The 12,967-nt window shown below is 44.1% G+C and overlaps 3 protein-coding genes across 6 annotated transcripts in view; 1 reads left to right on the top strand and 2 right to left on the bottom strand.

Moving 5' to 3' along the window:
* The window catches only part of adam19b (ADAM metallopeptidase domain 19b), a 22,535-nt gene extending 17,875 nt beyond the window's left edge, over positions 1-4,660 (bottom strand). Inside the window, exons 1-3 of the mRNA XM_056600132.1 lie at positions 3,643-4,660; positions 3,180-3,292; positions 2,924-2,994 (exon numbers count right to left, since the gene is read on the bottom strand). Of these exons, the coding sequence (XP_056456107.1) occupies positions 2,924-2,994; positions 3,180-3,292; positions 3,643-3,769 (311 nt within the window). The 5' untranslated portion in view covers positions 3,770-4,660. The remainder of the gene's footprint in view (positions 1-2,923; positions 2,995-3,179; positions 3,293-3,642) is intronic.
* A 138-nt stretch (positions 4,661-4,798) lies between these two features.
* thg1l (tRNA-histidine guanylyltransferase 1-like) lies at positions 4,799-9,241 on the bottom strand. Of its 4 annotated transcripts, none has more exons than XM_056600267.1 (7): positions 9,027-9,150; positions 8,755-8,946; positions 8,444-8,620; positions 6,623-6,792; positions 5,910-5,998; positions 5,383-5,490; positions 4,799-5,233 (listed from the first exon to the last, which is right to left on the bottom strand). In XM_056600267.1, the coding sequence occupies exons 2-7, from the start codon at positions 8,934-8,936 to the stop codon at positions 5,069-5,071; spliced, it is 891 nt and encodes a 296-aa protein (XP_056456242.1). In that variant the 5' UTR covers positions 8,937-8,946; positions 9,027-9,150; the 3' UTR covers positions 4,799-5,068. The 4 variants fall into 4 exon arrangements, with proteins under 4 accessions (XP_056456242.1, XP_056456241.1, XP_056456240.1 ...); XM_056600266.1 differs by having other exon boundaries at positions 4,800-5,233; positions 9,134-9,241; XM_056600265.1 differs by having other exon boundaries at positions 4,800-5,233; positions 8,755-8,943; positions 9,134-9,203.
* A 201-nt stretch (positions 9,242-9,442) lies between these two features.
* lsm11 (LSM11, U7 small nuclear RNA associated) lies at positions 9,443-12,418 on the top strand. The gene is made up of 4 exons (XM_056600263.1): positions 9,443-9,945; positions 10,032-10,171; positions 10,369-10,452; positions 10,674-12,418. Exons 1-4 carry the CDS (start codon positions 9,489-9,491, stop codon positions 10,980-10,982), a joined length of 990 nt encoding a protein of 329 aa, XP_056456238.1. The 5' UTR covers positions 9,443-9,488; the 3' UTR covers positions 10,983-12,418.
* Positions 12,419-12,967: the final 549 nt, after the last annotated feature.

Genomic DNA, 12,967 nt, shown 5'->3' with positions numbered 1-12,967 from the left:
GTGAGGGGGAGGGGAACTGGGGTCAAGATATCACCGCCACCCAGCGTGAACGCCCCCCCCCCCCCCCCCCCCCCCCGTTCTGAACCGGATTGACCTGGGCTGTCGGCACACTCCGTTCGTCTCCCTGTCACTCTGCCCTCAGTTCTGTCCCTCTCTCTCAGCCAGTCTTTCCTCAGTCCTGTCTCCCTCTCTCTCGCTGTCTCTCTGCCAGTCTTCCCTCAGTCCTGTCTCTCAGCCAGTCTTTCCTCAGTCCTGTCTCCCTCTCTCTCACTGTCTCTCTGCCAGTCTTCCCTCAGTCCTGTCTCTCAGCCAGTCTTTCCTCAGTCCTGTCTCCCTCTCTCTCGCTGTCTCTCTGCCAGTCTTTCCTCAGTCCTGTCTCCCTCTCTCTCACTGTCTCCCTGCCTCTCTTTCCCCCCAGCTCTGCCTGCCTCCTCACCGAGCCACCTCCCCTCCCTCTCTCCTTGTGTCGCAAGGCAGCCTTTCATTAGGATAAAAGCTTGTGAAGACTGACACAAAACGACCAGGAGCCATGCATGCACACACCATACACACACACACACACACACACACATAGACACACACACGCTCAAAAAATGTCCTTCACACAGCACCCACCACTGACGTTGGAAGACTCGGTCATAGCGGTGGCTGGCTCTAACGTTTGTCTGTAATTCAGTTTGGTGATTCATAGTGAAGGAGAGAGGATGCACCGAATGACGGGGAGATGGGGTAAGAGAGAGTAAGAAAGAGAGACTGAGGGGCATGGACAGAGAATGGCTATAAAGAAAACAAATATATATTAAGTACATTTTCTTTCAAAAGAAAGTTTCTCTCTGCATCACCCAGTATCTGGGTTCTATGCCAGAGACACACACGCACACGCACACACACACACACACGCACACGCACACACACACACACACACACACACACACACACACCACATGCTTTCATGACGAGTTCTCTTGGTTTCTCTGCCCACAGTCAGGGAGGGGAACCATGACACGCCCTGAGCCACAAAAGGGTTAACGGTTCACTCTAGCGAAGGGTTCACACAGGCATCTGGTGGAGGTGGTGGAGGTGAGGGGCTTGAGGTCGGAACCTCTGCCTTCAATCCAGGTGGGGTTGAATAAACAAACGTTCTTCCATTCCTACACCAGATCACGACCCGCACTCTCCTGACCTGAGGAAACCCATACGCAACAACACTTTGATCCGGGCTCATGTTTCCCATCCTCGTAGCTGTTTAAGGTGAAACCGAGCCATGTGAACTCTTCCATTGAGCGTGCTCGTTTGATCGTTTCTCACGGTGGAAGCCTCACAGTGGACCAAGAGTATCCAAGAACACTGAACATACAATATTTACAGAGTTTATTTATTCAGGGGTTAGCAGATCGATACCCTCTGGTCATGCTCTCTGACACGGTATATAGTGTGTCCACATCTCATGTAAGGATTATGGACCTGAAATGTAAGGTCCAAATAAAAGTTTGAGTCCAAATGGGGCGCATTATATCGATTAGTTTGCCTTGCTATAATGGATTGTTTTGTGAACTGTGATCATTTTATTTATCTATTCTACACTTCTCAGTAAATGCTACCATTCCAATAAATCTGCAATATATCAGATGTGAAGTTAAAAGGCCTGCTGGCAATCAGTCAAGAAACACGCATTACTGAAGGCATTGAATCAACAGGAACATGAAGAAACAACCGCCATTTCGCGTTAGAAGAAACCCGATATAATATACTAATATGAACCATTACACTTCTAGACTAACATTATCTTTCCCCTCTCTCAAACACACCTATATAATCACATACAACCACGCACACACACGTGTACACCATACACACACACACACACACACACACACACACACACACACACACACACACACACACACACACACACACACACACACACACACACACACACACACACACACACACACACACACACACACACACAAGCCCCTCTGGTATGTATCTCAGTGGGGGGTCACTAGACTACGGGGGACTATCAGTGTCACGGTCAGTCAGACACAGCGGAGTCATGCTCTGTTTACAGATGAGCTTGTCTGTCTGTGTGTCTGTGTGTCTGTGTGTCTGTGTATGTATGTAAGTAGTTATGTATGTTTGTATGTATGTATGCATGAATACATTTATGTGAGTGTGTGTATGTGTGTGTTGGTCTGTTTGTGTGCGTGTAGCGGGAAAGAGAACATTGCCGTAAATGAGACATCACCGAAGCCATACCGTTAATAGCTTTCTGGTTGTTATTGTTGTTGTTTTAGAAGGAGACGCTGAGGCACCACGGACATCTCGCCAAACCCTCCCCATCCCCCCTTCACCCCCAGTGAACCCACAACCCCATCGTCCATCAGGCACACAATCTGGCCCAACAGATAGCAGGAAGTTAAGAGCAGACGGGAGATAATCTGGTTTCCTGTTTGCCCACGGCAAAGAACAAAGATCGGGTGTCATCTTTCTGCCCCCCCCCCACCCACCCACCCCCACCCCACACCCTCCCTGGCCATCCCTCTTTCCTACCTTCCTCAGGCCCACCACCCACCTTCGTCCTACCTTCCGACTGTCCTCTGGGGCCCTAGCACCCGAAGGTGCCGTGTTTTGGTGTGACAGCAGGCCCACATCTGCTCCAAACAAATGGAGCTGCAGAGTGCAGCCAAAGCTCTTAAGTGCCGCAGACTACAAAGAGACTTGAGAGTCTCATCGATAGGCTGCCTGGAGCACAAGTTTATGTCTGAGATACGCCTCAAAATAGACGGCCAGCCTTTTGCCTCTGGTTGAGTTGAAGGCTGTCCTACAACATCGTACAAAAGGCAGTACCACTATGCAGATGATAACGTACAAAAAGATACAATGATTAAATAGAAGAAAGAAAAGAGATCTGGAAACTTACTCATTCTTTTCCAGTTGTAATCTCAGCTCCTGTCCTTCAGCTGTTATGAAAACCTCTGCCTTTGAGGGAAACTGGGACCACCAATGAGAAGCACAATAGGACACATATCTGTTATAACCACACACACACACACACACACACACACACACACACACACACACACACACACACACACACACACACACACACACACACACACACAAGTTTTGTTTCTATAGGAACTACACCGAAAATGGGATGAGATGATGGGTCTGACCTGCTGTCTGGACGATCTTCTGTTCCTAACGGGATTGAGCCATCTGGGATAGGTAACCTCATAACTCTCTACTTGGTCCAGGTGGCTTCCCAGGAGCGACTGCTTACCCCGCTCTGCTCACAAACACACACGGTCAGACGGGCACCATACCTTATTCGCTTTAAATTATTCGTCTAATTAGTAATTTTGAAAATAGTACAGAATCAATGAGATTCATCAATAGGCTTACATCAAAACAGAAACATTGCAAAAGTAACATAATCGATAAGGGTTGTCGAGGATTGAATCCGTTTTTTAATCAAATAAGGGAGCAACGGAATTAAAACGCGCTGGACCTTGCGTTTGAACTGGATGGAAAACGCAAAAGCAATTCATTTTCCCAATTGTAATCAATAATAAACAAAGGCAATTTCAGCAGAATCGAATAAAAATCGCCGTTGGTAATAAAATATCTCTCACTCACCGCTGTAAGCATCGCGTCCAGAAGCAGCAGACACAACACCACACTGTAGAACAACTATCAGACACAAGGTAGACAGCACACAATCTAAACACACATCAAAGCGCACAGGACGCACTTCTGGACTCATTCTAAAATAAACCTGTGTGTGTGTAAATATTATATTTTGCAGCACATTGAGTCAAAACAAAAAAAAACATGCAAAACGCTTTAGTTGAAATGCGTCTCCTTGGACATTGCGCGTCGCTTCGCCGCTCGTTGCTTTTAAGATGCTCGAGGCGTGCGATTCTCATATTCATTCAAACAACCACTCCCCTCCCACGCCGACCACGTTACAGACGAGGGAAGCAGAGGCGAGGCGACGAGATGAGAGTGGACACGGCAGTCGGCAGCGAGACGATAAGATGAAACAGATCGGGCGCGTTAGTTCCGCTCATTTATATCCCCATCACCAGATATACCCAATATCACGTACTTGCAGTGAGTCATTATTTGTCATTTGGTAACAAATAAACAAAATAATCATTGACTTTTCAAAAGCCACGTCCTTGGTTTGAAATGATGGTTGGATGTCCTTGATATACTTTAATACAGAAGTACAGTAGCTACAGTATCTGAACCATGCTGGGTTTTTCCAGTACACGCCCCGACTAGATAGTTATAAGCGTGTTAAATATGTCCCAGGCGTCATTGATACAGTAGGCGTGTGTGGTATTCTTAGAACCAGTGCCTGGCCGACCGCTCAATCTGGGCTTCTGTAAAGGGTGGGCGACCGAATGGGTTAATTGGTGAGCAGACTTCACAAGAATAAACCTACTACGTCCAATTATGTTCACTGAGTAATAATATTGTAGAATATAGTGGTTATTTTCCTAGTTATTGTCTACTATGAAGATTAATCCCCAGATGCCATCTGATATTCATAAACACCGCCACGCAGAGTAAAAAACGCATTGCATACTGTAGATATCATGTTTAAGGAGTTTGACAGCTCAAGCCAAGACAGGGGTGGAAATACCCTCTAGATGCCATTCATGGTATCAAATGATTGTGTATTTTCAGATGCGTGGATATGAGTGACAGAGTTGTGTTTGTTAAGAGAGATCTGAGCAGATGACGCTCACAGATAGCACAGGAAACTCGTACTACCGAATATATAAAAAATGAAATGTTAAAAATAAGCCTGGAAATGGCTTATTATAACAAAACCGTTTATTAAATAAATGTCATGGGAAGGATGAACATCATAAATAAAACTAGCGTAACCTCATCATGAAACATTCGCCATTCGATGCTTTGTGAACTTGCCACATTAGGAGATGCAATACATGATTTGCCGAGTCACTTGACTCCCGTTAGTCCAGGGGCACATCAAGTCCATCTCGTTTAGAACCCTGGAGTCATATTCTCCCACGTCGGGCGGTTAGGTTCAACAGTCGTCTCTTTCCAGAATGTCCGGGTGCTCCTCCCAGAACTGGTCCCCGATGACGTCACAGTGGTGGGGGCACACCCTCTTCCTGCCTCGGGTCACCGTTACCTCCTTCCGCTCCTCTTCGTTGGGGAGCTTCACCATTTTGGTCACCGCCTCGTCTCGCTAACAAGATAAGACGACAGGATATGGCGTTTAGAATTAGAAAAAAAGAAAAAATCGATTGGGTGTTTCGCATTCATTTGACCCAAAATACGAGAACAAATAATCAATGAATCGGTATCTACTGGATGTCAATAGAAGCTGGGACTCACCTTCTCCCAGATCAGGGTGGTCCCTTTTCGGAGCAGCATCGGCTCGTTGTTGTAGTTGATGCCGAAGTCAGAGAACAGGATCTCATTCTTGTCCGCAGCTAATGTTCCCTGCAGCAGGATATTTCAAAAGTTCCTCAACGTGTGCATGGGCACCTGAACGGTGTAATGTCGTGTATTATGCACAGTGGTGGAGAGTGACGGTTTGTGATTGCAGGTTGGCGTTCATGAGGCTGATGTAATTGGACACGTAACTCAAGGTGGCAGCAGGTTTCGGAGCATCGATGTTAACTTGTGACATCCTGAAGTTATCTTAATCAATTCATTCTGTGAACCTAGCACTTATCTAATGAGTGCCAATAACTTATATTATATAATAATAATAACGAAAATACATGCCTGCACACAGAGACTTTAAAATAACATGTTTGAGGACTTCAAGTTAAAGTTACATTCAGTAACAGAGATGTGAGGCCTGATAATTATACGGACAAACAAAATGACACAAACCGAGATGTTTCCTCTCTCACCTTCAGGCGCTCTTCTGCTTGGATCGTTGTAAGTCCCCCTTTTTGTATCAATGTCCAAAACGATGTGTTATACAAGTTATTTACGTGACCTAGAATAGACAACAGTTCAAGAGTTTAGACAAGGAAGCAGTCATTCCATCTGTGATGTACTTTTAGTTGTACAATAAGATGTCGATTATGTATTCAATTACTGCAATTGTATTTTGCGGTACCAAAACTTTTGTCAACTGTTTCATTTCTTTCAGCTTTTATTATATTATCAATTCAACTTTGTTTCAGACACGTACAGTAGGTCCACATCAGTAAAAATAAGAATAATTGTACAATACAAGGATAGACATTAGAGAAATATTGACCAAATCATTGACATTTCTCAAGCTTACAGTGGTAACGCAGAATCTTTTCCAGTGTTTCCATAAACACTGGGGGATACCTTGTGTCAATAAGTGTAAGTCCAGTTATAGCTATTATGATTGCATTTTTTTTATAAATTAGCTGACACATACATTTATACATGAAATTCCTTGTTGTTTCAACCTCTTCTTCAATCAAGGATATTCCCACATTAGTTTCCTGAACCTGATTGGCTGTCAGACTGATGAGGTAAAAGTAAGGCCCGTCAGTCAACACAGCTGACAAAGCACTTCTTACTTGAATCAACAAGCAGAGATAGTGCCCTTAAAGCTCATTCCTAGGCGATGGCGTATGCTTACAGTCTGCTTGTCTCCAGCTGAGGTAGTCTCTCAGGTTGCGGTTGCTGGGATATAGGACCACTCGTCCGTCGAACCCGGGGGGATAGAGAAGGGGCTGCTCGGCAAAATACTCCTTCCAGTAGAAGACGTACGAAGAGGAGAACTGGGAGGCCACGTGGGTCATCAGTTTACTGTCCAAAATCAAAGAACACACACATTGTTAGTTTCCTTCACACATTTCCACACCGGGATCAAAGGCTGAGCGAAGGGCATGACTTTCACTGTAGGGCTGGGATAAACGATTATTTTTTAAACGATTAATCTAGCGATTATTTTTTCGATGCATCGATTCATCTAACGATTCATTTTTTCAGTCCGATTCGATTTCGATTCGATTCGATTCTCGATTATCTCCCCATTAATTGACTAATAGCAATTTATACATGTTGATTTACATATCTGAATGATAAAATATGAATTCCTTAACATTTCAATACATGTTTATTGCCTTTAAATTCCAATATAAAAGTGCAAAGTAATGCATTCTTAGAATTCTACGGTGCTCGGTCATCTGCAGCTGCTACCGGGTGGCGCCTCTTCAGGTGCTGGTGAATTGCCGTGTTGCTAGAATGGAAAGGCATCTCCTTTTTTGGCGCCTTGCACTTATGAAAGTCTGAGGAGCCACTCGCGTTGCAACTACGCCCCGGCACCGCCCATCTTTTTTTTTTTTTTTTTTTTTTTTTTTTTTAAATCGACGCGCATTTTTCGCGTCGACGTAATTTATGCGTCGACGTCGTCGATTACGTCGACGCGTCGTCCCAGCCCTATTTCACTGCATGTCGTCTTCCAAAACGAGATATCTGTTCTCTTACTTCCGGTAAGTCTCCGGAGCGAGACGACTAATGGCGTTTTTCCATTGGCACTTTTGGCCTTACCGAACTGTACAATGCTGTGCTGATTCGTGTTGCAACATCCAGTTTAAACACGCCAAGCCGTACCGCGAGATGGATCTTCTCTGAGGTCGGACCAGAGTGAGCCCGTCTCCAGGTGGGCTTCAGTGACACCAGCCCAGGGTGCCGTTATAAAAATACAATAAACTGTATGTTCTTCTGTATGAGACACATAAGACAATGCACAAAGAGTATGGCTAGAGTTCTCAACAGCTTGATTCTTTATTGTTTGTTCGTTCCTATATCCATATAAGACTAATTAAAAAGGGTAGTGCAGGTTTAATAGAAGCACGTGGTGATGTTGGTTTGACGATATTCTATTGCAAAGACCAAATAGCTTGTTGTTTTCGGATTAGTCCGGCTGTAAAGACTGGATTAGTCCTGCTGTAAAGACTGGACATTAGACAATATTTCACTCTATTAGATAGATCACTGATAACGATATTCAATGCACATTTCTAAGATCAACCACACCGTGTGGCACTCTGGGAAATATCTGTGAAACATTTTCCAATGTGTAAACAGAACTAATGAGCATAATAAATCGTCTCTCTATAAACTATTATATAGATTTAACGTCCAATTACTGAGATCATCATTGCGGATATTATTGTGGGTCGCTGTCCGTCTGAAAAAACTCAAGCATATAAAATATGAAATCAATCCGATTTTATGGTAGGCAATAACAAAAAAAAAACTGGGTTAATGGAAATGCTATCCCAGCCACACTAGAATGCCACACCATACCGAGCCAGTTCAGGAATCCCTTCCTCTCTCTCCCTACTTAACCCATGTAACTGAAACGGTTGCTTCCTCCGAAGCATGTAACCTTAACCCTATACACACACACATTATAATCACCATGGTCCAGAATACTGTGGATAAATCCTACCTTGCTCTCCTCTTGAACCAGGTGGAGGTTCTCTTGAACACAAAGCTAAACTCGTCACTTTGTCCATAGGCGATGACAACGTCCTCCAGCTCCTCCATGACAGACTGGGCACTGCGTGTCATCAGTCCCAGTGCCCGGTTGTCATTGGGTTTAGCAAAGTTGTGTTTTTCTGAAAACCTGGAACACAGTGCAACATGTATAACAGAAGCATTTCAATGGACATGAAAACACCCTGTAGTAACGAGTTAATTTTTTTTTATTAACCAGTGGTGTCTGTGAATGGCGCGTTGAATAGAAATGACTTGGCCTACTTGTGAAAGTTGCGCCCATCCAGTCGTACAACAATGTAGCAGTTTCGCAGACAGGTGTCGTCTGTCTCGAACTGACGGACATACTCGAACTTGCTTTTCGCCATGGCTCTGGAGGAATGGTTCAATGAACGAACCAACGTCTTCATGCATCCACTCAATACCCTCGTATTGAGAATCTGCATTTATAGCCTACTACCAAAGATACAAAGATATAGAGACTTTCACAAATACATGTAATGTAACACAAGGATTTCCTAATAATTGTCGCTCACCTTATAAATGTAGGTTTAGACCTTATTGAATGACATAGTGGATATATTAAATAGGCGTTTTGATCATTATGATGATTTTCTAAATATTTTCACAGTACGAAACTCACATGTTGTATACGTTCGTCACAGAAATGCGGCTCGTAAACCCACCTTCCCAGTAACAGAGGTTCCGGAATAACAATTGCCCTGTTAATTTAGTTATCTTTAAATACCTCACGTAATACAGAACAATAAAGAAATATAAAATCGTTAACTCGTTTGCTAAATGTATTCATTGAATGTCATGTGTACAATATTTGAAAACTGTGTAATGCAGAACGCAACATACAGGTCATACATTGTACTATAGCGCCCTTGTGTGGTAAGAATTGGAATTGTAACAGCAACCAATGTGAGCCTGAGCTGACATAAAGGTTAGCCTACCCAGCATGCCCCGCTTGCCCGTGACCAGTTATTCAAAACATGGAGGAAAGGGAAAGAAAAAAAACAAACACCGCTGAATATGATGACAGGGAAGAAGCATCGACATCAAATCCAACTACACACCCTACACGTAAAGAAGAGTCGCATTTGCGTGGCAACACGGAAGAGGAGGACAGTGTCAAATTGGACATTTGTTCCGATACTTTTGACCCATTGCTGGCCCTATACTCTCCAACAGTAACTCTTCCGTTCCCAAACATAAAGTGTTTCAACAATGTCTCCGCATACGAAAGCTTTCTGAAAGGTGGCAGCGGGAGGGCCAAGCCCGAGAATGTTGAGAAAAAGCTGCGGAAGGCGATGGAAGGGGTGGTGGATCCTGAGCGCATCAAGAGGCTGAAGGACCTCATGGTGTGTAACGTGCCGAAAGTAGGGGAGACCAGTGCCCCTCCACGGCGGAAACAGAAGACCCACAAAAATGTTGTCTCAAGGATGCAACGTAGGTTTTACTACACCTGCCCAATGTTTTAAGATATCACTCTTTGAAACTTGAGTTAGGCTTTGACTTGTAGCTTTTCTTTCTAGTTAACAAGGGGAGCCCATTGGGTGAGCTGTACCGCTGTGTCGAAGAGAGGATACGTGTCAAAGTTCACATCAGGAGCTTCAAGGGGCTCCGTGGATTGTGTTCTGGCTTTGTGGTAGCCTTTGACAAGTTCTGGAACCTGGTAAACACACACACACACACACACACACACACACACACACACACACACACACACACACACACACACACACACACACACACACACACACACACACACACACACACACACACACACACACACACACACACACACACACACACAGTTGACCTAGCTGGGAGTTGTTGTTTTGACTGTTTTGCTTTCACTCCTGTCGCCAGGCGATGGTGGACGTAGACGAGACGTACAGAGACCCACTACTTGGAGAAGCCTTGTATCACGAAAAAGCACTGACAATTACACGGGTAGGTAACCCCACTGTCCAACCTAAGCCACGGTGATAAGGAAATGTATATTAATACTATTATCCATCCGTCATGTATTTAATGCAATCCAAATACCATTGACTGAACTGAGCTTGAATGAATGCATGTAAGGTACAAAATCTGACAGTAGTTGTACCAGTTTTTCCATTATGTATTTTTCACACTAAAGTGACGGTGACCCACTATGTCTTCCTCCGCAGCTCTTTGAGAAGCTCAAACTCCAGGAGAGCTCCGAGGAGTCGTCGAGAACAGGTAAAGGCAAGGGGAAGAGCGTTCAACCCCCCCAACCTGGCGGTGGGTGCAGCACGGACCAGCAGCGGCTATCAAGGCGCACCAGCCGGTTCTCAGAGGCGAAGCCTGGAGCCACGGAGGCAAAGGCCGGTGGTGCTGGGGGCACCAAGGCTCAGGGGAAGGCCCCCCATCCTTACGGCAAGGTCCACACGCGCCACATCAACCAGCTGTTTATACGAGGGGAGAACGTGCTCCTCATCAACCTCCAGCCCCTCTGATATGCCTCGCCCCCCCTGGGGTGACAGAGCACTGCTGCAGGCTATTGCATGAACTGTTCACATGCGACCTGTAACCGCAGGGTGCATGGTCTGACATGAGGGTCTCGGGGGTTCGGGAAAATAAAGGAATGCCCTACAGACTTGTAATATCATATTGATATAAATTGCTCTGTTGCCCCGAAAGATAATTTTGAAACAGTAATAAATTCAGGATGCTTCTCATAGCCATATCGTGGGTTGTTTGATTGCCATCATATAGGGGACATAATGTGTATCTAAAAGGGTTTCTAAATCGTAATATTTTTTCACCGGCAGGTGGCAGTGTAAACACAGAAGCCACGTGTGAGGCCATTGTCATCCAAAAAGATGCTTGTCCCTTTATGTTGTCTTTCTCCGCTAGTTTGAACAGGAATGACAGCGCAGTCTCAGCGGACTTCATAAATGCATTATGAATAATTGAGTTTGTGAAGCTAGAGATTGCAGATGGCACTCAGAAGCTGTCATTTGTCTTGACGTCTCAGATTGCCTTTACTCTTTAATGGGCACATTAACCATAAAAGCAGGATTTACTGCAACTCATGGAAGTTGTAAAGATGCAGCTCTTGTTTAAACACCATGGGCTGCTTTTGTAAGATGAGTTATGAGTCAGAATGGTGTGTCTACTATACATCCCTGTTGTCTATACTGCACCACATGAATTAGATCACATTTATCATGTAATGTATAATTGTGCTGATAAATTGATTGAAATCAAATTATGTATTTTTTTTTATCTATGGATCTTTGGAGTGTACATGATATATGCTGGACAAACGGAATTCAGTCTCCAGGATAAAGAGCGATACCCATGCATAACATCCATTCATTTAAGCCATCCATTCATGAATGTCTTATGTAGGTTATAGCTATTGCATTGGTTGGTGACCATGCAAAGCAACCAGGCTGTTACGCGTCACAGTCAAGGACACCTTGGTGCCACTTGAAACAGGAGGTGGCTTCAACAATAAAAAACAACCTCCTTGGATCCAACAATGAACAGTCCAGCTGCTCCACTACATGCTGTACCTGCTGTGTTGTCCATCCATCTAGCTATGCAATCACCACAAATCTTGTTAAACAATACAAACCAAAGACAGCACATTAAAACTTCACACATTTGATTTGTAAAGTGTCAATTCAATGGTTTTATATCGTTATTTTTGTAGATAAATGAAGGAGAGAAAACAAATAACACAGGCCATTGGCAAATGTCAATCAACTGTTTAATGTCGTTGATATAGGATCATAATGTGTAAATCAAAATCTGGGAAAAAAAATGCAAATGCTCTTTTTATCAAAAGGACAGTTCAGGGTGAACCTCTTGCATAAAGTAGTGTTTTCAGTAACTATCCTAATACACAGAAAATCTCCAAACGAATCGAAGTAGAAAACAATTCAAATAAACTTGATTTAAGATGTTGAAAAAAAAAAAGAACTTGATTTTGGTCATTGTTTTTTTCTTGTTTTTAATCAGGCAAATCCTTCAGACGGCTACAATGCTCACTGTGTGGCATGGTCAAGGCTCAGAGTGCAGTCTCCGGGGTCCTTTAGACCATACCACCTTTCCCCCTCTTGGTCAGTGAATTATTTATCTCGTCATTGGATGTACCAGTAATGTCACTCTGCTCACGTCGACTTGTACCAATCATTCAGCTTCAAAAATCATTTCTATTGCTCGTCAACAGAAGAGGAAGGGGTCGGAAGACAACACAACACAACCAGGCACTTAAAAGAAAAACCTTGAAGAAAAGAGTGAAGCTTTGACTCTTGAACCCGTAGGACGTTAAGGGACGAGTCTCAAGCCGTTGCAGTGGCTGCAGGTCCAGGATCCCTCAGTGTCTGAGTGTGAACACCACCCCCATTTGACTCCAACAGCAAAACACTGTGCAAACAAATCTAACTGTGATGAAAAAAAACAAGAGCATCCTCCTTCCACCTTGTGGATT

This window comes from Gadus chalcogrammus, chromosome 10 (assembly GCF_026213295.1).
Source record: "Gadus chalcogrammus isolate NIFS_2021 chromosome 10, NIFS_Gcha_1.0, whole genome shotgun sequence".
Taxonomy (NCBI): Eukaryota; Metazoa; Chordata; class Actinopteri; order Gadiformes; family Gadidae; genus Gadus; species Gadus chalcogrammus.
The sequence above is the reverse complement of the archived record's forward strand: the minus strand, read 5'-3'. Positions and strand labels throughout refer to the sequence as shown.